This window comes from Clytia hemisphaerica, unplaced genomic scaffold (assembly GCF_902728285.1).
Source record: "Clytia hemisphaerica strain Z4C2 unplaced genomic scaffold, Clytia hemisphaerica genome assembly, whole genome shotgun sequence".
NCBI lineage: Eukaryota > Metazoa > Cnidaria > Hydrozoa > Leptothecata > Clytiidae > Clytia > Clytia hemisphaerica.
The window spans coordinates 422,725-445,622 of NW_027104293.1; the positions used below are offsets into that span (position 1 = coordinate 422,725).

The 22,898-nt window shown below is 36.5% G+C and overlaps 1 protein-coding gene and 1 long non-coding RNA gene across 2 annotated transcripts; both read left to right on the forward strand.

Annotated features, from left to right (window-relative positions):
* Positions 1-5,446: 5,446 nt before the first annotated feature.
* Positions 5,447-11,411, forward strand: LOC136817140 (ganglioside GM2 activator-like). The gene is made up of 5 exons (XM_067073475.1): positions 5,447-5,692; positions 6,326-6,419; positions 7,415-7,610; positions 8,761-8,926; positions 10,661-11,411. The coding sequence occupies exons 1-5, from the start codon at positions 5,636-5,638 to the stop codon at positions 10,787-10,789; spliced, it is 642 nt and encodes a 213-aa protein (XP_066929576.1). The 5' UTR covers positions 5,447-5,635; the 3' UTR covers positions 10,790-11,411.
* Positions 11,412-18,746: 7,335 nt separating this feature from the next.
* Positions 18,747-22,099, forward strand: LOC136817169 (uncharacterized). The gene is made up of 3 exons (XR_010848042.1): positions 18,747-19,027; positions 19,869-20,097; positions 22,021-22,099. It is a non-coding gene; the product is annotated as an uncharacterized lncRNA (long non-coding RNA).
* Positions 22,100-22,898: the final 799 nt, after the last annotated feature.

Sequence of the window (22,898 nt, forward strand, 5' to 3'; positions counted from 1 at the left end):
ACGTCAGCATTTTTCATGAAAAATGAAAATTGCTGATATTTGCTGACGTCATCAATTTTTTGAATTTTTTTTTTTTGGAAATGAAAGACATTTATCCACCCTACCTTCGTGCAAAATTTGAGCTCATTTCAATAAATATTCCAGGAGATATTAGTATTTCAAATTTTTGCCGACGTCAGCAAAAAGTGTTTTGCCTTAAATTTCCCAAAATGGCAGAAACAGAATTTTTGGCCCAGGAATTTTTGGGAAGGTATTAATATGAAGAGTGAAAATAACGAAAAATTTTCCCATAAAAAGGGGTTGAACAACTGGAAGTCACGGCCGTCACGATTTATCGAGTTTTTTGCACAGGCCTTAACTTGCCTGAGCACGCTGGAAAAAGCTGAAATATCGTCCCCAGTGGAAAATTACACGCTATTGGCACCGCTGAAAATAATCAGATTAGGAAAGCCTCGTTGCAAAATGTTGTGCTATTTTTCCATCCTCACTGAATTTTGGTTTGAAAACAATAAACCACCTTCCTTTAACAAATTTGGAATTGTGACATGTGAGAAAATTCGTCTGTTGTTACGCCGTCTGGGACCACTTTATTGTATAATACGGAATTGGGAAGTCTCCCTTTTCTGATAAACACGCGAATCAGAAAAACGATAAACCTTCAACAGACTTTTATAGATTTTTATAGCTTATACATGGATAACAGTCGAACTCGCGTACACCTCGCCAAAAATAGGAATTTTCAATTCTGTTTATTGAAAGTGGGTTGTAATTTGAATTTTCAGAAGATAGAAGAAACGACCCTCTGACAGTGTTCAGAGGCCGAGTTTCTTAAAAAATATCAATCTCTGACGCCCAAGTGTTTTATCACGCATGTGTCAATCTGATCACTGCAGAAAGAATCAAATATGAAGAGCCTATAATATTACCTATACTGTATCAGTATCAGTGGCGTGGTGGCAGGGGGGCCAAGGGGGCCAGCCCCCCCCCCACCCAGCGGAGCCCTTTTGAGAAGGGGCGCCCAAAAATAAGGGATGTTAAGAAGGATTTTTCAGGCGCCCATATCGAAAGATTGACAAATGAAAAAACAAAAATGGCGCCCCTCACCACCGCCATATTTGCCTTGGCCACCCCAGAGAAATTTTCCCACCACGCCACTGATCAGTATGCATGTTTACTATTGACTAAGTCTGTTTCTGGAGACTTCAACTTCAAGTGTAATTTCGCATCGTTATACAAACATCTTGATTATCACTTCTCTTATTTGACCAAAATTCAATCCAACAATCCTTTTCGTCGTGAAAGTTATTACTTTTTCTTTGTAATAGTGTAATTTACGTGTAATTTACGCTCAAAGGGGATTGAATTTCGGTCAAACAGAAAAATCAGTGTCTATTTTAAGATTCACCACTACATGCTATTGATTGAAATGGTCTCTTTCTATAGGGTGTCCCGAAAAAAAGTTCTAGCTGTTTCAGAACACGAGGTCAAGTAGAAATTTGTTTTTGAGTCTAGTTTACTTCGGCGAGCCATTTGTACGAAATACAAAGAATTTTACGGGGATTTAATTTGGCGTAATCCAAATTTTGAAACACTAAAATGGGTAAATATTACTATATTGCTGAAAAGTTGCTATTTTTTACATAATATTCGTTTTGTTAAATTTTGACGGGGATTTAATTTGTCAAATTTAATCCCCACCAAAATTAATCCACTTAAGGTATATGCTGTTCTTTTCCAGGTAGTGGGTTTTTCTTCGAAACTGACCAGCACGTCCCATTTTCAGGATGGCTTGTTTTCTTCAAATTATCATAGTCCGTACAAAATACCCTGGTCTGGAAGCTTATTGTTTTAACTTTTTGTTATCTTTTTCCTTTGTAAATACCAAAAGACAAAAGTCGATTTGCTCAGTTTTTGATCACGTTATCAAGTATTCCTCTCGGGATTGGTTTAAGATTTAATCGCATGATCAAAAAGTGAGCAAAACAAACTAATTTCTCAACGCAAGCTCAATTAAGAAACAATGGAAAGAAACAAAAGGCTTCCAGATCGGGTTTTTTTATACGGACTATGGCTGCGTTTAGACCAACTGGCATTTGTAATTTGGCATTTTCTCATGAGGGATTCGATTGTAATAGCTTTTCCATTGTATTTTCTGTCATGGCATTTAAGGAATCGTCTTTTTAGAGTCATTACTGAAAAGGTGATTCCCTCAAGTTCAATTTTGACAGATCAAACAATGAAAAGCATGAAATTTCTCAAAAACTGCAGTCATTAAGACTGAAAATTTTTGCCGTAGGGCTAGGCTATGGCAAATCTTGCAAATTTTACAATCTATAGAAAGAACTGAATAAAAAACGTGCAAATACTTTAAAAAATCAAAAATGTCATTTTTTCTCTTTGTTTTGGTTCCTTTGACTTTGTTTGATTTGAAATGCCAGAAACTCCAGGGGATTAAGGCGGGGTCAAAATGCTTGCAACGTTACAAATCATTTTCAGAAGCTCATTTTGGGCTCAAACAAAGCGTATGACTAAATAGAATAGAATTCAGTCTAGGCAGATGTTTTTTCACTTTGAAATTTTGCGTAATTCGCAAAAATCCTCAATTTTGCGCTATTTTGATGACGTCATAAAAATTAAAATCCCAATAACTTTTGATACAATTATCAAAATAATTTCAAATTTTGACCAAAGATGCATATCAATAATGTTGTCAGAATTACATAAAAAAATTTATGAAATTTGATGACGTCATCAATTTTAAGGCAAAAAACTAAAATCCTCATAAAATGCTGACGTCATCAAGATTTTGAAAATTTTTGAAATTTTTTTGAAAATTTGCATTGAAATGCATCTTTGGTGAAAGTTTGAAATTATTTTGATGATTCTATCAAAAGTTATTTGAATTTCAATTTTTATGACGTCATCAAAATAGCGCAAAATTGAGGATTTTTGCGAATTACGCAAAATTTCAAAATGAAAAAACATCTGCCTAGACTGAATCTTATTTTAATTAGTTATACGCTTCGTTTGAGCCCAAAAGGAGCTTCTGAAAATGATTTGTAACGTTGCAAGAATTTTGACCTCCACGAACCCGCCTTATTCCTGTGGAGAAAGGGGATTCCTTTGCTCAAAATGGCATTTCATAAGCCAACGAAATGCCAACACGCTGGCATCATTAGGCATTTGACAAACGGAACAATTGCGCGGAACAATAGAATTCAAAAGAATACTGCAAGCAATTACAAATGCCAGGCTGGTCTAAACGCAGCCTATGAAATTATCTGCTGTTTGTGTTTACAGGAAAAGAGATTGTTGATGAAGGATATCACCATGTATCACCAAATAATATTTCTTAGATGACGACGTGACATCATATTTTCTAGGTTAGGGAAAAGGGTCGAAGGGTTATAACACTAACAGATAAATTTTCAACGAAGTGAGCCAGCATGCGGTACAGCCCCAGCTGGCACACAACGTTGTTTTAACGTTCATTTGACGTTATATGGACGTTGTGAACGTTAGATAAACATCAAAAAAACGTCGTGTGTGTGGTTTTTTCGAAGCATTTCGATATAGAAAATAAGATGGGGCATGGTCTTACTTGCTGAAAAATCAAAAAATTTCGAAAAACCCTAATTTTTCGACGTCACAGAAATAAGAATTTGAATAACTTCTATTAGAAGAAAGCTTTTGATTTCAAAGTTTTACCAAAGCTTTATAATATCAATAAAAGGAAGCGATCCACGAAAAAAATATTTGAAATTCTTTGCTGATGTCATCAACTTTTGCAAAAAAACCCGTTTTGGCTAGGTACAGATTGAATACACTTTCTCTAGAAAGAGAAAGTAGATTTTAGCTGAACAACAGATTTAAATATGTATAGGAGAAGGGGTCTTAAATTTTGTTTGACATGTTAAGGAAGCAGTACATAGATATTTCTAAGAGTAAGGATTCCAAAGTATTCAGAACAACAGATCTGAAAATCTAGGTTAGCTATGGGCAAACAGCAGATATTCAAAAAAAAGGCCATTGCCGGTTGCTTCTTCTGCAGAAACACAATAAACTTGAAATTAAAATATCAATTGTGTTGTGAAATGAAACATTTTATGAACGTCTCTTTTAAACAAAGTAAAAAAAATTTTAATAACGGTTTTGACAAGAAATATTCTCCTTGTGTTGTTGTTTTGGAGCCCGGGCGGGGGCTCTAACCTTGACAGCCGACGGGGACGTGCCGCTAGAGTTCGAAAAGTTGACCCTGTCAGATATGAATTTTTGGTAAAATGGTAACCCTGTCAAGACGAAAAATTGATAATTTACGATTACCTTACTCACTTTTCCCGCTTGATACCGTTCCAGCCTGACTGGCGTGCCAGTCTACCTTCTTCTAAACCCGGGGGGTCACTTAGGCAAAAGGGGGTTGCGGGTTTGTGCCGCCCTTTGATTTTCAAAATCCCACTAAAATGTATAAAGGGTGGTAAAATCACAAAATCTAGTTCCAGTCCTCTTAAGTGTTGTAAACAAAACCCAAAACCCCATTTCTTGACCCTCTAAAGGCCGAAATTCGGAGCAAAATATTCCCGATAAGGGTCATATAATTTTATAGAAATTCGGGTTTTTCCTTTATTTCAATATCCCTCTAAGGGTCAGCCTTAGTCTCTCTAAGGGCCCAACCGCCAAAATCCGGCAGCACACACCCGTCATCTCGCAAACCTAGTACCCAAGGGGGATTTATGCGAAATTCGGTACGGGACGTGTCGCTGGTCAGGGTTCCTTTTTTAGGCTTTGAAGGTATCTGACAGGGTCCCAAATCTACTATTTTCAAGATGTCTATCTGACAGGATCACCATTTTACCAAAAATTCATATCTGACAGGGCCCCAGGGCTTCTAAAATACCCTCGTAACTGTGACAGAAAAATAAACTGACATGGGATGAAAGCACATACACTCCCACATAAGTATCTTATGAAAACATTTAGAAATCGTATTATAAATAAACACACATTTGAAAAAATGAGACTTCAATAGGTTTTTTTATAAGAAAAAGATATATAAGAACATAAGGATTCGATGGCTAAATTTTAAAAGTAAGTTAATTTTAAGGCTTTCGCTGACTTGAAAACCCCAAATTTTTAGGAAAATGGACAAAAATAGTGAAAATAAAAACACGTTTAAGAGCTTTTGTGCTTAAAACTCAAAAGTTAAGAAACATGTAAAGGCTTCAAAATTTTTGGATGTTCTTATATAAGAAAACGTATAGGAGGTAACGATATCAACATTTTCGAGCATCAACATGCATTTATATCAAATCATATGACATTTTAAAAAACACATACGGTGGAGATTTTTTATTTCCATATATAAGGAAAAAACTGAGTGTTGACGCTCTCCTTTGTAGATGGTTAATGATTTATAATCATGTGATGACACATTATATGGTTGGTTTCATTTCTTAAACTTTGTTTTATGTTATAAGTGACTTTTATGTTACTTTGTTACAAGGTAAGCTGTCAACGGTTAAGTGTAAAACTAAAAACAGTTCTGTAAAAGCCAAAAAGCTTTCTTTTCTTATCAAATCGCAAGTAGAAAAAGAAGGTTGTTGGTTTTTGAGCAATATAACTTATCACCATACAAAAAATGAAGATTGCTTTTGTTTTGGCAGCCCTGGTGGCTGTTTGCTTTGCTGCACCACAAGTAAGTTAGATTTGTTTTATTTATCTATGGTCGTCGTTTTGGATACCCGGGGTGCACTTTTAAGGGTAATAAACAACCGACGGGTAGCATTTAACAGGTAGCATTTCACTGAGTTTTTCGGGATTTTCAGCTTCTCTTTCTGCGTGGAATAGCTGGCTGAAGATTGGAAAGGTTTTTTTATTTCAGTACCTTAATAAGGATCTTAATTAAACGTCCTTTTCCTGGGGAAATGTCTGGTTTCGGGGAAAAGACTGTCGGGGAATTTTCGATTTGGGAGATGTTTGGTCAGAGTCGCAGGTGAACGTCTGTTGCGAGAAAAAATCGTCACGAGAAAACTAAACTAGTCGGTTTAATCAATCATGCCAGCGAACTGGAACATAAGGGCGGCGGGTGCTCGTTAAAATACGCCCGCTTCTTCCAACGCTCCCTTTTCCCGCGTGATATCGTACCGGGCCAACTGTGTGAAAAATGGTTTTGCTTGCATATAAAATGACATCAATGGCAAAAAGGCTTATTGGACAGACTAGTTTGTTTTTAGCCTTCCAATATCCTTCTTCGACATGTTCTGTCTTTTAAAGAGGTCAGCTTTGAAAATGCCAAGAATAATAACTCAAATTTTGATGTTTTTTTTAGAGAGTTGAGGTGGAGCGAATCCCAATGATCAAATTAGTCAAATCATCTAAAATTCAAAGAAGCAACAACTTGGGTTTCAGTTATTCTAACTGTGGTAAGAAAATGTTGATTTTTATAATAAAGGAAAAGTCTTGAATCTTGAGAGCTTTAACTGCATAAGCAACCCAAGCAAAACCACCATAACAAATTGCTTACCTCTTTGAGGAGGGGGGGGGGCTCTCACCCCCAAACAGAACAACTATGATAAATACACCCCCTTCTCGCAGACCCACTGGGAACCCTTCCCATTAACAAAATTGACCGAAATATCGTCCCGGTGGAAAATTATACTCTAATTTTTGTCCCCAATGAAAAATAGTGAAAAATTTTGTGCTATTTTTTCCATCCACTGTATTTTATGGCTTGAAAACAATGGATTTCAAATCCCCAGCTATGAAATAACATACGATAGGACATCAATCCCCATCGATTTTTAGCCCGTTATTTTTACCCCCACTGGCTCAAAAGATCCCACCGGGTCTGTGAGAAGGGGGTGTATAAATGTGAGCAAGGTGGTTGGTTCAATCCTCGGCCGGGTCGACGTATTTAGTACAAAAAAAGGTACTTGATGCCTTTCTGTTTGTTGCTCAGCAATGAAAGGATGGATCAAGAGTATGTGGAGCAATCTAGGATAAGGATTGACGTCCCCACCTACCTCTGGGTAGACAGCTAAAGGAAGCCTTCAGGTCATCCTTGACTGCGGTCGAAACTTACAGTTGACGCTCTCTAATTCGTTCTTCAAGGGGAATTGGATTTTCATCAAATAAGGGAGCGTATTGAATAGTAAAGCGTAATTTATGAGAGTTTCTTGTTGACGTTGACTTTAAATGTTATCCAATAATGGAGCATATCAAATAGAAGAACGTAGTTTATGAGAGTTTCTTGTTGACGGGGACCTATTAAAATTTCATCGAATCAGAGAGCCTATCGAATAGTAGAACGTCGAATTAGAAAGCGTCAAATTAGAAAGCGCCATCTGTATTTATTTATCTACTTACTTTACTGATTTTCTACAGTGATGCTAAAAACCATTTTTTATCATCGTTTCAGCTGAAGGCTCTGACTTGAACATCAAATCATTGAGCATTTCTCCAGATCCAATCACCATCCCAGGAAACGTAACCATCGGGTTAGATGCTGCGATCAGTACCGAGATCACCGACATTACATCTGCCGCTCTTGTTCTTAAACGCAAAATCTTTGGTGTCTTTGTTGAAATTCCATGCGTTGATAATCTCGGATCATGGTATGAAAACTTCATTTCCAAAGTTATATAGACCTATCAACCCTACATGCACTGAAATTTATAAACCCTAAACAAAGCTATATATCTGCTATCTTTGATCAGAGTTTTTTTGGAAGTGCCAAAGAAACCATTGTATTAACATCGTAGTAAACCATTAAAAATCTTTGCCTGACGAGAAACGGTGCTACATCACTTGTAGTCGCTTTTCTATCCCCACTGGATTTTCTGGCTTGAAAACAATGGAATTCAAACCCCCAGCCATAAAAAACATGGGAATATCAATCCCCATTGACTTTTGATCCGTTATTTTTACCCCCACTGACTAAAAAAACCTACCGGGTCTGTGAGAAGGGGGGTGTATATACTTCCACTATCCATCACTCGACTACGGCTACTTCTAACCCCGAAATTGATTTTGATAATAGGGGATGCGCATCGTGTATAAAATTTCCGTCTGGTAGGTACCCTAAATTTGCAAGTACCTTATTGGCCAAAACTAAGTCGACCCTAATTTTAGTCAGCCTTAATTATTAGTCGGCCCTGATTTCAGTCACTGCGTCAAAATTCAGTCATTAAAGGCCGACTAATGATTATGACCGATTAAAAACTTGGACCATTTCTAAATTTACAAGCAGATGGAAAATAGGAAAAAGCTTAAAATACTGGGAAATAAGGAAAGCTTAATTATAAACTTTTAATTTGGCCCAAATTTTTAGTTGACCTTAATTTTAGTCGGCCCAAATTTTTAGTCGGCCCTAAGTTTTGGCCGATAAGGTAACCTGTTGCAAGCGAGTCGAGAAGCGATTCGAAAGCTCGCATGTTCTAGTTCTACCATAATGATCGTCTGCGGTGGAGTGTTTGCAATGGCAATATAACCCCTCAAAATAATAAAGACGGGGGTAACTCTCGGACGGGGGTTTTATACATGACACGAATCCCCTACATCGAAACACATCAGAGGGGATTTGTGTAGCCTATTACCACCGCCATCCTTGGTAGAAAATCTTTACAAGAGCTTACCAAGATCTTATCAAGAAACTTTTACAGAACTTTGCAAGATTCTTGTCAAGATCTTGTTAATTAATTTAAAGATTCTTGCAGATATTTCATCATAAAGATTCCATTCATAAATGTTTTTCACCTTTTATAGCACTTACAACGATGTCTGTTCTTTATTGGCTAAAATCGAATGTCCCCAACAATTGATAGACATGGGGTTCAAATGCCATTGTCCATTCCCTGCAAAAGAGTTCAACGTACCTGCTGGAACTGTTATTGCATTACCAAAGCTTCCATTACCATCATTTGCCGAAAATGTAAGTTGTAAAGACCGGTCTCCATTTTCACGCGAAATGGACGACAGTTTTTTTCTTAATCTTTTTTGCCTGAAGAAAAGATTACGTCATGAAATTTCACGTGAACAAAAAAAAAAGTTGAAGGAAGTTCTACTTTTTTCATCCGATACGTCAATTTCGACCAATGGAATTTGCTTCATTTTTCAACCGACCAATGACCTTACAAAAACGTCAAAAAGTTTTCGCTCATGTCGCGCGAAAGTGGACACCGATTTTCATAGTCGAAATGGATCATGGGTAATCAGGATTGATTGCGCCTCCATAACGGCTTCCCTTCGGCTTGACGCAAAAATCTTCAAAACTTTTTAAAACTTTGGACCAATAGTATATCGTCATTAGCGCGTGGTGGTTCTGATCACCCATTACGCTTTGCAACTGTGAAATGGCCTATGCAAGGGAGTTTCATATATTACGTCACAAGGGATCTTTAGCTTGTTTCCAAAATATTTTGTTGGTGATTTTAGTGATTTATTTCCTGAAAGGTTTGAAAGAAGTATACTCTATTCATAGAAGTAACATTTAACCCTGGTAATATTTCCAAAACGTTGCAGTCGTCACACTTACAATAATAAAAAAAACCTGTGCGATTTGAGAGACTTTGGGAGAACCCTTCTAAAAAATCACAAATATTTTCAAAGAGGATTGAGGAACTTTTTTGAGTAATCACATTTTTTGACTGCATTGATATAATTTTGCAATGCCTGTATTTGTATCTGTTCGATGGAGAATTACTATTAAGCTATTATGGACCCATAAACTTGTAAAAGCTTAGCATCGCTTTTAAAAGCCCTGTTTTTTTGCGAGAATTTAACCCTTTTGCAGCGCACCACTTTTGATAATAGCCAAAATTTTAAGCAATTCTTTTCAAAATAAATTAACTTTCAAATGGCGCACCTTGCTTGAACTTGAGAGTTATACAAAGATTTTGGTACCATTTGAAAGCTCTTTTCATATTCTTTCTAAAAGCATTTGGTTTATACCCCTTAAGATGAAGTAATCAGGAGATGTGGCCGAAAGGTAAAATCGACTTTTCAGACCTTAAATCTACGGTTTTCGCCGTCTAAGGGTTAATTTGACTGTGGGTTTTTGGTAAAATAACTGTCACAGATTTTACGGGATGAGTTTTTAGTTTCTATTTATCTCTGCTGATTTCATTCCTTACCAGGGCGATTATGAAACTGAAGTGACACTAAGTAACTTTTCAGTGTGTTTTTAAAGGAGAGGATAAAATTTCCCTTTAATATTTCCACCTTAATAAGCTCTAGGGATGAGTTTTTAGATTCCATCGGGTCTGTGACCCATGGTCGCATCTTAAACTTGTGTTAAATAAATATTTTTATTGATTTAATTTTTTTACCAAGGCAATTACGAAGCTAAAGTGACATTGAGTAATCTTTTAGTGTCGTTTTCAAAATAGAGGATGAAATTTCACTTTGATATTCCAACCTTAACAAGCTCCAGGGATGAGTTTTTAGATTCCATCGGGTCTGTGACCCATGGTCGTATTTTAAAAGGACTTGTGTTAAATGATGAAGTGAGTACAGTTTCTCTTCTGACCAGCCACCAGAACTGTTGAAAAACCAACGGATCCGGCGAGACTCAAACTCACCACCATGCCATTTTCATTGTAATACATAAGGGCAAAATTCATGATTGTGTTGAATGAAGATTTACATTGATTTCTTTCCTTACCAGGGCGATTACGAAGCTAAAGTGACCCTAAGTAATGGATCAACTGTTTTGGCTTGTTATGATTTCAAAGTTTCCTTGAAAGCAAATAGCCAAGATGAACAATACCATAACGACGTCGAAATTACCGTTTAAAGATCCGATTCGCTTAAAAATGTTGTCGTAAAGGGCTATATACACTACACAATTATATTGTCAGGCAATATAATGACGATATATTGCTGAATACCGGCAATATATTGAAAAAATGTTCGCAATACATTGTCAATTCGATTCGCAATATTCTCGAATATTCCAACAATAAAGGGGATTGTTTATAGAAAGAAAATTCCTTTTTATAATAGTACACATGTTGTTTACTTCGTACATTACGGTCCGCAAACCATATTGTTGAATATTGTTCGTCAATATATTGTGTAGTCTAAGTAGCTCTTAAGGACTGATAGATATCTTGTTTTATAAAATTTTTTCTTAATTTCATTTTTCATCCACATAGTAATATTTTTAGATCTAAAATGTGTTATTTTACAAAATAAAACGAAATTTAGAGTATTTTTAATCTAACCTCGTCTCTACGACGATTTGCCTTTTTATATATAGGATGTCCATCAAAGTTATAAAAAAAGTGAGCACCAGTCCCTGGGAACGAGGTTATGTAATTTTTCATAGGGATTTATGATATAGGAATTATTTTTTATTTGATTATTTGAATTATTTGTATTTTTCCGATTAAAAAAGAAATTTCTATCTCAAGTAACATTTCATTTCAAGTAATTTTTAAGTGAAATTATACTGGTTTCGTCGCCAGGGAAGACTTGGCACAGATTTTTGTGCGTCTGTGTGTTTGATTAATTTCCCGGGGGGGGGGGCACTCATATGATCTGGCCTACGTCATGTGCCGGGCTTAAGGGTGGGGTTTTTCAGCATCCCAAAATGCACTGCAAGGGTGTGTTTCTTTGAGATTGCAATGCAAGGGTCGAATTTTAAAACAAATTCAAAAGTTGATAAAAGGAAAGGTTTTTACTTCTCCTTTGTTTGAAAAAGTTTCTATTGTCTGATAATTACATCTGACAAGAATAATTTTCTCAGTTTTTCTTTGAGACAGAAAACTTCCCAAGCCTTTTTTACACGCAGATTTACAGCTGAAAAATATAGTGCACTATAAGGGTTGGGTAAATCAAGAGAAATGCACTGAAAGGGTACCTTTTCAGCCATATTGAACTGCACTGTAAGGGTACGATTTTGAAAGGCAGATTTTGCGCGGCACATACCGTCGTTTCGAAATCGAGTAGCCCGGGATTGATTTAGATTAGAAATCTCGCAAAAAGCAATTACTTAATGTGTAATCACTTGGGGGAAGTCTTTATATCACCGCATGAAAGATAGGACATTAAAAAAAATATTTATGATAGATTCGCTCCATAACGTTATATGAGAAAGGATGCATAGGGTGTGGTCTTGCTCTCCTGTTAACAGTTTAAGAGAATAGACTAAGAACCGCATTTTTATGACTAGGTAAATTCCCGAGGGGGGAAGGGCACTTAAGGTAAATGACTTACCAGAAGTGCAGCACTTAAGGGGATGAGCTGGAGTTTTTACAAGATACTTCACTAATTGGTCATTTGAAGTGATAGAGATGACGCGTTCTTTAGAACAAGTAACAAAATTGTTTTATTACTGGTTAACGACCAACCAAATCAAATAAGAGCTTATAAAAACTCCAGCTTGTCCCCACTTAAGGGTCGGTTTTTCAAGGTTCAGCATGTGCACCGTAAAGGTATGTTTTGGCCAGTGCTGCACTGATGTGCGGGTATGTTTTTACCTGTACTTGCACTGTACGGTAGTGAATTATCTTGTTCGTATGAAAATTTTCAAATGAAATTCTTCCTTTGTAAGGAAGGGAATACACTCTTCTCGAGATGCATAAATATATTGTTGTCCTCGTTTTCAAACAGATTTCATTGCTATGAAATTATACATTTAAACTAATGTAAATGCACTGTGAGTGCAAGGTCTGTGTTGCACTGTGAGTGCAAGGTCTGTGTTGCACTGTGAGTACAAGGTCTGTGTTGCACTGTGAGTGCGAGGTCTGTGTTGCACTGTGCACTGTGCAGGTCTGTGTGTGTGAGTCCACTGTGACTGTACAAGGTCTGTGTTGCACTGTGAGTACAAGGTCTGTGTTGCACTGTGAGTACAAGGTCTGTGTTGCACTGTGAGTGCAAGGTCTGTGTTGCACTGTGAGTACAAGGTCTGTGTTGCACTGTGAGTACAAGGTCTGTGTTGCACTGTGAGTACAAGGTCTGTGTTGCACTGTGAATACAAGGTCTGTGTTGCACTGTGAGTGCAAGGTGTGTTGACTGTGCTACAAGTCTGTGTTGCACTGTGAGTGCAAGGTCTGTGTTGCACTGTGAGTGCAAGGTCTGTGTTGCACTGTGAGTGCAAGGTCTGTGTTGCACTGTGAGTGCAAGGTCTGTGTTGCACTGTGAGTGCAAGGTCTGTGTTGCACTGTGACACAAGGTCTGTGTTGCACTGTGAGTACAAGGTCTGTGTTCACTGTGAGGTACTGTGTTGCACTGTGAGTACAAGGTCTGTGTTGCACTGTGAGTACAAGGTCTGTGTTGCACTGTGAGTACAAGGTCTGTGTTGCACTGTGAGTACAAGGTCTGTGTTGCACTGTGAGTACAAGGTCTGTGTTGCACTGTGAGTGCAAGGTCTGTGTTGCACTGTGAGTACAAGGTCTGTGTTGCACTGTGAGTACAAGGTCTGTGTTTGCACTGTGAGTGCAAGGTCTGTGTTTGCACTGTGGAGTACAAGGTCTGTGTTGCACTGCGAGTACAAGGTCTGTGTTGCACTGTGAGTACAAGGTCTGTGTTGCACTGTGAGTGCAAGGTCTGTGTTGCACTGTGAGTGCAAGGTCTGTGTTGCACTGCGAGTACAAGGTCTGTGTTGCACTGTGAGTACAAGGTCTGTGTTGCACTGTGAGTGGATAATGTTTAAAGCCTTAGATTTTATTCAGTATCGTACTTTAAAGCGTTGTTAAATTGGCTTTCTCGTCGCTATAGCCTGAGATCAGATTGTGAATGTTTTCTGCACACCACACTGAAGTGTGAAAACATAACAATCTGACGAATATGCAATCTCAAAATCGTAAGGACCACGTTCGTCTAAAAGCACTAGGAACGACAACAAAGTTGCGTGATTGTGTTTATAAATAGGGCGCCGTATCAGTTTTTAACTTTCCGGCGCACAATAAGATTCTTGTTTTAGAATTTTCCGTGGGAGGACTATTTTCCTCAGATGTATAATTTTCACGTGCCTTCAGAGGTTTACCGTGCGTACTCAGGTGAGTTAAGGAAAGTCCAAAACCAATTTCCCGATTTTTCCACCGCTTCCCATTGTTCCTTAACTCTCGTATATAGCTCAAAAGAAGAGGATTTGGGAAAGTGCTGGGCCGAAAATTTAAATCAAGCCAATCTCAAGATATCAACCAAAAACTGATTTTGACGTTATGAAATACATCGAAAAAACACGTCATAAGTAAGATTCAAATGACGTCATTATTGAAAACAGCGATAACTTCAAGTCTATTAATGCAATCAACACCAAACTTTGACTGGAGACGTAGATTAACGATTCTAAAATATTTGTTGAGAAATTTTCAAAATTTTTAGATGACGTCATTTACTGTCGTTAAAAACTAAAATACGTCAAATAATGATGACGTCATCAAAAAATTTCAATTTTTTTTCATGCATTATTTCAAAATCAACAATCAACATGCCCAGTCGAAATTTGGTCTTAATTGTAGTAATAGAATCGAAGTTATCGCTGTTTAAAAAAACGACGTCATTTAACTTGTCTTTTTGACGTGTTTTTTTCGACGTATTTCCTAACGTCAAAATCAGTTTTTGGCCGATATCTTGAGATTTGCTTGATTTAAATTTTCGGCCCAGCACTTTCCGAAATCCTCCTTCTTTTGAGCTATATACGAGAGTTAAGGAACAATGGGAAGCGGTGGAAAAAATCGGGAAATAGGTTTTGGACTTTCCTTAACTCACCTGAGTAAGAAATTCTTTTCGCTAGAGGATACAAGCAGAAGTCTAAACATATTTATTAACGATTAATACATTTTATTCATTGGGTCATATATGATGAAATAAATGAACTAAAAGAATAGATTTCAAAATTTGATATCAATTTTTTAGATTTCAAAATTTGATATTAATCTTTTAGATTTCAAAATTTGATATCATTTTTTTTAATATTTGCACATCATGGATGGGGAAGTGAGTTGTCCACAGCTTGACATAAAGATAAGAAGATACACGTTTTCTATAAGAACAAACTATATAAAAGCCCCCCCCCCAGCCCAGCGGCACCTCTAATCATGCCATCACGCAAAAAAAAATTCTCCATCACGCATCACGAAAATCGCTAAAATTTGTCATCACGCAAAAAATAGCGAAATATAGCCCAAATCACGCATCACGCCTCGGATTTTTGCCCTATCACGCCATCACGCAAGGAAAAAGTTCCAATCACGCCATCATGCAAACCGCTGGGGGCCTCATATAAGAACATATGGTCTTAATGGTCAAATGGACAATAGGGGCGTAAAATTTGTATAGGAGAGCAGAATTTTATGATACACAGTTAATCATATTTTTAAAATATGAATAGATAATTACTGTGTCATAAAAATCTGCTCTCTTGCACAAATTTTTCGTCCCTCCTGTCTACACTATTGACCATTTTCAGGTCTCTTGCTAAAGATCAAATTTCATACTTTATTTTTAGCAATCCCAGCCGGCACACAACGTTGTTTCAACGTTCATCTAACGTTATATGGACGTTATGAACATTAGATAAACGTTGAAACAATGTTGTGTGCCAGCTGGAATTGAGCTATCAAACGAACTATAATTTATAAACGAGCTTCTAACTCCTTCTAGATCCGGAGATATAAGCCTTTAAAGTTTGAACTAGCGATTTTCTTAAAAAACTTAGAAAAAAGGACTGTGGCACTTAAAGGGTTAAAACGTTCGTTTAACCATTTTATGAGCATTTTTTGTGAGTATTTTTAGAGAAAATGGATATAGTCTATAAAGTCTTTTCTTAATTTGTTCTTAATTAATATTTCTGATATTTTAGGTGTTCTTATATAGTTTTTTCTTATAAGAAAAATAATTATTTAGGTGATTATTTTATAGCTGTGAAAAGTCCTTCCTGTTTTTTAATTTATTTTTCAAGTTTTTAACATTCTTCCTATAAACTTGTGAGCTGGAAATCATACTTCTGTGTCTGTACACGATTTTCTATAAGAACTAGTAAATTTTGGCTCAGAGCTCAGATCTCAGACTGGGCTGTACTTAATTTTTTGAAATCGTTCTCATGATGTTCCTATTATAAAAAAGAACACTGAAAATTTTGCTCGCTTTATTTATTTCCAATCAGAAAGTGAAATATAGCAAACAATAATCTTGAATTGGTACCTCCATTCTTCGACTGACCTTTCTCTTCTTCCATGCATGATAAGTGAGGACATTTTCAATCACTGGCTGATCTTTTCCTGATTTTCATCTGTGATTTCTGTTCACGCTGTCGCCATTTTGTTTTGATGATTTCCAGTTGTTTGCTTACATCCAAACTATTAAGCTTCTTTTTACTTAAGAACTTAAAATAATCTATTAAAATCAATACAGTTGACGCTCTCTAACTCGATCTTCAAGGGGAATAGGATTTTCATCGAATAAGGGAGCTTATCGAGTAAGGGAGCGTCGTTTATGAGAGTTTTCTGTTGACGGGGACTTTAAATTTCATCGAATAAGGGAGCCTATCGAATAGTAGAACGTCGAATTAGAGAGCGTCAACTGTACTTTCTAAGTAATTTCTGAAATCTGAGGTACATTTTCAGCCGCGTGTTTTTAAAAAATATTCTTATATAAAGAGTGTGTAATCTTCAAATTTTTCATTCATCATTGACATTGAAAATAATAGGGGGATGTTTTTTCTAATTAACAAGAACGAAGCACCTTATCTTTAACTTTTATTGATGCAGATTATTAAGAAAATATTATCCCTTTTTAAGAGGGATTTTGTGTTGGAAATGAAAGATGATCCCTTTAATTACCTTTCCAATTTCGAATCGAGCCTTTTCTTCCACATAGACAACCTCTACCCTGAGTATCAGAGGTTAAGTTTTCAGAGAATGAAAAGCGCTTTGAAAATAAACGAGAGACCATCAAAAAGCTCTAGAAATTCCCAACTGGAAAATAACGTCAACAAAAAGTAAATTCATTGATAGTTTTTGGATTTCTCAATCTAAAATTCCCCCGTAAGTGAAAATTTAAATATTTTGATTCGCCATTTTTCCAGTACCGAAATAGATAGCCAAATCTGGGTGCAAAATTGAATACCTAAGGTTTTCAACCGACCCGTGCTAGCCGGGATTACCAGCACTCGTAAATTTTTTGACCACCGTTGACCTACCCTGAGTATCAGAGGTTAAGTTTTCAAAAAATATATTAACCTCTGAAGACAAAGAATAGAAATTTTATCGCGCATGTGTCAATCTAATCACTGTAGAAAAAATCAAAGATGAAGAGCAAATATTACCATATTAATGTCTTGCAGACTGTATCAGTATGCAGTTTACTAATTTACGAGTTCCCCAGAAACCTCCAAGTGTAGTTGAAATCAGTTTATTTCAAAAGAAATCTTTTACATGATCCCCAAATGTATAACAGTAATTCCTAAACTTTTAATTATGGAAATGTCACTTTAATTGAATCGAAATAATAGACAGACTTTATGTTATAATTCTCTATCACTGCTCTTTTTACAAAGCATTGATGACTTTGTGTTTTCAACGACGGGAATAAAAATATCAGCTTTGAACCTCATCCAAGATCTTGGATGGTCGTCATGGTTACTTTTGTCTTCGTTGATTGCGCGCTGAATAGAATCTCGATTCGTCGACACAGCGTCAATATATGATTTTGACCTGTGCGTGCTATTCACGGTACCGTTGACCATTATTTATCTAATACACCTTTTAGAACGTAGTCGCGCGGGCATTTTTTGTCCGCTTTATTCCACTAAAACCGTCCCAATCCTATTTTGACGCATTTTTCTATTGTATTTTCTAAAAGTGCGAAAAAAGAGCTGGGACGGTTTTAGTGGGATAAAGCGGACAAAAAAGATTACCCGCGCGGCAATCGGTGGCAACGATCAAAAAGGTGTATACCGTGTAGCAAAGTAACGAGAGCAGGATTTCATCCGAGGGGTTCAAGAGTTGGAGAATGTTTGGTATAAAACAGACCCTTATATTATACAGACTTTATATTTAGGAAAATTAACTCTAGAGAAACAAAGTCAGCGAAAAAGTGACAATTGGAGAGACAGTTTTCTAAAAAATCCCGAATTTTTGTTATCTGATATTCCGATGACGGTTGGTGGCCGCCCACGCTAAAGCTCTAAAGGAACGAGCCAATTTCCCATCGGAAAGGAATGATAGTTTGGCTTTGATGTGTTGCATCCTCTGTCGGGTTCAACTTCTCTTGGGCGTAAAGCTAAAGATATTTCGGTTGGACCCACCAATCCCCGAAAACGAGTGTGTTTATAATTAGTATTTGTTGTCTTATCGATAAGATTCAAAGTTAGATAGTGAAAAGGAAGCCGAATCATAGGTTTTTGAACGCTAAATGTACGTTGGGTGTACGTTAGATGTACGTTAGATGTACGTTAGATGTACGTTAGATGTACGTTGGGTGTACGTTGGGTGAACGTCGAATGTATGCTTGATGTACGGTTGATGTACGTTAAATGGACGTTAGGTTTTCGTTAAATGTACGTTAGGTGTACGCTAAATGTACGTTGGGTGTTCGTCAGATGTACGTTGCTAGTGGTAAAGAGACTGGGCATAAATTTGATTCTAAAGTTTCAAAAGAAAAATTTTTGAACAGCGGAGTTAACTTAAAAATTAGTCTTTAATTGAAACATCCTGATTTTTATACTAAACAGTTACGTCATTAATTTTTTCGAGTATATAAGATATGGTCGGAGAAAGTATCATGTTCCAGAATATATTTGAGAGCAAAGAGTTAAAGGCTGGTCCCTCCAAACTTTCTCTCGAACAACAGTACCTTGAATTTCCTTAATTTTCTAAATTATTGTAATATTCAGTTTTGAAAAGAAGCTGGTTTATTTTCGCAAAGGGGTGTTATTTTGTGTTTTTCGTAATGTTCTTCGGAAGAAAATTTGAGATATATCTTAATTGAGTACACTCGCTTGATATCAGTTTGTCAATTCTGAAAGCTGATTGGACCTTTTTAAATTTTCGTCGTCTCAGTGATTGGTTGATTGATCGAGAAGGTGAGAAAATTCAGATATCTTTAATATAAATTTATTTCCTAAAGCTAGAGCCCTCATTCAGTTTTCTAACCTATCCCAGGCATGGAAATGTGAAGCCAATACTTAGACCTTATCGGAGTTTTTAATTTTTCTAAAACAGCGCTGCATTGTGGGATTGTTTCGGGGGTATTACAATAGAATTCCATCGAGGGATTCCTGAGAGATTTCTATGTACCCCCGAAACAATTCCACAATGCATCGCTTTTTTAGAAAAATCAAAAACTCCGATAAGATCTATTATTTTTTATCTAGAACGCACCTAGAACGCGGCAATCATGACGACGAATTATATCTAGTGGTTTCTTTGTTTTTGAGGAATGAATTCTTTTAAATCTAGCGATAGATTTTACTTTCAGTCCAGCGTTTGCGTAAAAACCACGCGCGGGTGTTCTGGATGGGAAATAAGTGGCTTCATTTCCCATCCAGAGACTCTCGAGTCTAGCCCTTCTGGCTTGGAAGTCAATGTTTTAAAAACTTTATATGCACTTATATGATTTTATAGGCTGTGCGTATCACCTCCGGATATGTTTTTACATAGGAGATGCGTAACATGTATAAAATTCCCATATAAAGAGTACGTTGTAAGCCCAGTTTAAATAATGGAATCTAATCTGGACTTGAAATAAGATTAAAATTCTCTGCTCAGTCAATGGGTATTCAATGCCTGAATAGCTTTTTGAGATTGAAATATTTAATATAGAAGTCATAAAATTTGACATAATTTATGAAAATTTGACTTAACCTAAACATTTATCCGCCTTTTTGGAACACGCTGTATACAAGAAAGTTTTGTTTCTTATAGATCCTCATAGAACAAGCAAGAACATTTTTCACCAAAGATGACTTCAACAACAGCTTCACAAATGATGAAAACTGTCTCCATTACCATCGCATTGACATGTCTAATACTATCAACAGACATTAATGCAGCGTCCATCAACAGGAACAAAATCATCCAACATGAGCAATGTTTATCAGTGTGTAAAACCAATTTTCTAAACTGTGGAACGAACCTTCAAGAACAATTTGAGGTTTGTTATTCATTTTATTATTTTCTTTTCTTTGCTTACTTATTTTCTAAAGAATTTTCCATCGAAATTTCTTCCTATAAGGTTATTTACTTATACAGGCAGGGATAACTTCAAATTAGCCTATCATAGGCTGATTAGCCTATCATAGGCTATTTAGCCTATTTCATACAGGCTAATTAGCCCATAATGAAGAAAAATTAGATTTTTGAGCCAAATACTAATAGTCGCATTCTATAAATCCTCAGATTAATCTCTAATCACTCAATTAATGTATATTCCAAATATCATCCCTTAATCAGCTCCAGAATAGGAGATATTCAATTTTTTCTGACTGCGCATGCGCCGAGCATGCGCAGTATAAAAACTTCGACATTTTTCGCGGAAAAATTTGTTAAATTTGTTTTTTTTTTTTTTTGCACACGGTACAAGATCAGAAAATTAGCCTATTATCAGTTATTTAGCCTATCAGCTAGTTTTTTTTAAATACATCTTTTCTGGGAGCTGAACACAAAAGATTTTTAAGTGGAGAATGTTCTTTGAAACATATAAGATTTGTTTTTAGTGAAAAAAAGATGCGACTATTAGTATTTGGCTCAAAAATCTAATTTTTCTTCATTATGGGCTAATTAGCCTGTATGAAATAGGCTAAATAGCCTATGATAGGCTAATCAGCTGATATTCCGAGATGATAGGCTAATTTGAAGCTATCCCTGCCTGTTATATTACTACTTTATGGGAGGAAATTTGGGCAGAAAACTTTTTTCTCAGATTTTTCGGATGTTGCTGAAATCCGCAAAATTAAGTTTCCGCCAAAATTAATCTTTTTTTTATCCACCTTATTATCCAATCGCCGCAAAATCTGAATTATTATGTTCAATCTCAAAATGTTTTTTATTCAGGCCCTGAAAACAAGTTTTTTTTCTCATATTCAATATCGTTTTTGGGACAAAATAATCTTCATCCGCCAACTTACTTATGACATCTCCAAAGGACCTAAATTTGTCGTCAATTATGACGTCATTACGTAGTTTTTCCCTAATTTCTCAAAAATGACAAAACATTTTCTTTCATTGATTATGTTCTTACATTGATTACGATCAATGGCTTGGTGGCAGGGGGGCAGGGGGCCAGGCCCCCCCCAGCGGAGCCCTTTTGAGAAGGGGCGCCCAAAAATAAGGGACGTTAAGAAGGATTTTTCAGGCGCCCATATCGAAAGATTGATAAATGAAAAAACAAAAATGGCGCCCCTCATCACCTCAAAAACTCAACATTTTCTGGCTCGCTTCGCTCGCACACTTTCTTTTTTGTGTTCATAATGAGCGTATAGAGAGGGGCGCCAAAAACAAAAAGTCTTTAAAAAGGCCGCCATATTTGCCTTGGCCACCCCAGAGAAATTTTCCCACCACGCCACTGATTACGATTATGTCTGGATCCTGAAACCTTGAGGAAAAAATCCATAAAGGAATCCCTGAGATTAGGTGCCATTGAACTCAAATTTGGGATTTGTGCATCTAAAAAATATACACGCCCCAACTCATACTTGAGATGGTAGGATGAGGCAGTAACACAAGTCTTCAGTTTTAAAGAAGAGTGGACTCCACTCTGGGTATTAGTGGCTCTCTGCTTGATGCTCAGCAGCTAAAGAGACAAATTCGAGAGGTTAGTGGAGAAATCTTGGGAAAGGGGTGGTTCACTTTCCTACCTTCGGGTAGATAGCTAGAGAAAAGGGAGCTTTAGGGCCCCCCCCTCGACTGTGGTTTCAAACTTTCTAACCTATTATGTAAAAATATTCATCTTCCAAACCCTTTTTCAAACCTTCTTTCGGTGTATGCAAAAACGAAATACATTTTTGATGTCTGTGATTGAAAGGATTATGAAGAAACTTCTGTGTTTTAAACAAATTCTTCACATTTGTTTTTTCAGTGTATGCAAAAACGAAATAAATGTTTCGATGTCTGTGATGGGAACGACGATGATGCGAAACGTGACGTCATAACAACAGGGGAGGAAGAAAGTGAAAGTGAATTGGATTTACTTCGCACACTTTACCAAATCAAACGGCAGTTGATGGCCCAAGAAGAATGGTAACGAGTACACGCATGTGCATATGACACAATAGACACAAAAGACCAATAATTTAAATTTTTTAAATACGTTATTCCATGATATGCACCATTGTAATGTCTTCCACGGACCAAAACATCTTGTTGGTTGAAAGTGACGTATTGATTAATATTTTACGTCACGTACAACCAATCAGCTGTTGTGTCCATGTTGTAATGTTAGAAGACATTGCAGTGATGCATATCACGAATAAAAGAAAATTTAGTGGGGGAAATTTTTTAGTCGCGTAAAATTCCAGAATAGATTTTTGTCGGGGAAAATTCGTCACTTTCCTAAAGGTTTCATCAATTTTCCCCTACCATGTTTTCCCCTTTAAGAACCTTTCGAATTTGAAATTTTCTGATTTGTTTAGGAAGCCTTGAAAAAGATTTAGGCCTAATATTATACATTGGTAAATTAATTAGTAAATTAATTACTGAAAATCTAAACTCATTAATATTGTGGAAATGATTTATAATTAGTTGATTTTGTAAATACGTATGTTTGTAGAAGCTAATCATTTGTTGTTGGCTACGAATATTGTAGATTAGCAATTGTCTGTCTTTCCTTAGACACAGGAACGCGGGAATAGTGTTTATAAAGATTTCCTTATTTCAATTTGTTACAAATTTAAAAACACACCACAGCCAGTTTCACGCTTAATGCGATCATCTATGTAAAGGTATAAGAATTCTCAT

Bases quoted from the DNA above. Each gene is read 5' to 3' on its own strand.
- LOC136817140 (XM_067073475.1), top strand. From the start codon at position 5,636: ATGAAGATTGCTTTTGTTTTGGCAGCCCTGGTGGCTGTTTGCTTTGCT. The intron at 7,611-8,760 runs GTATGAAAACTT...CACCTTTTATAG, and splicing joins GTTGATAATCTCGGATCATG to CACTTACAACGATGTCTGTT. The intron at 8,927-10,660 runs GTAAGTTGTAAA...TTTCCTTACCAG, and splicing joins TACCATCATTTGCCGAAAAT to GGCGATTACGAAGCTAAAGT.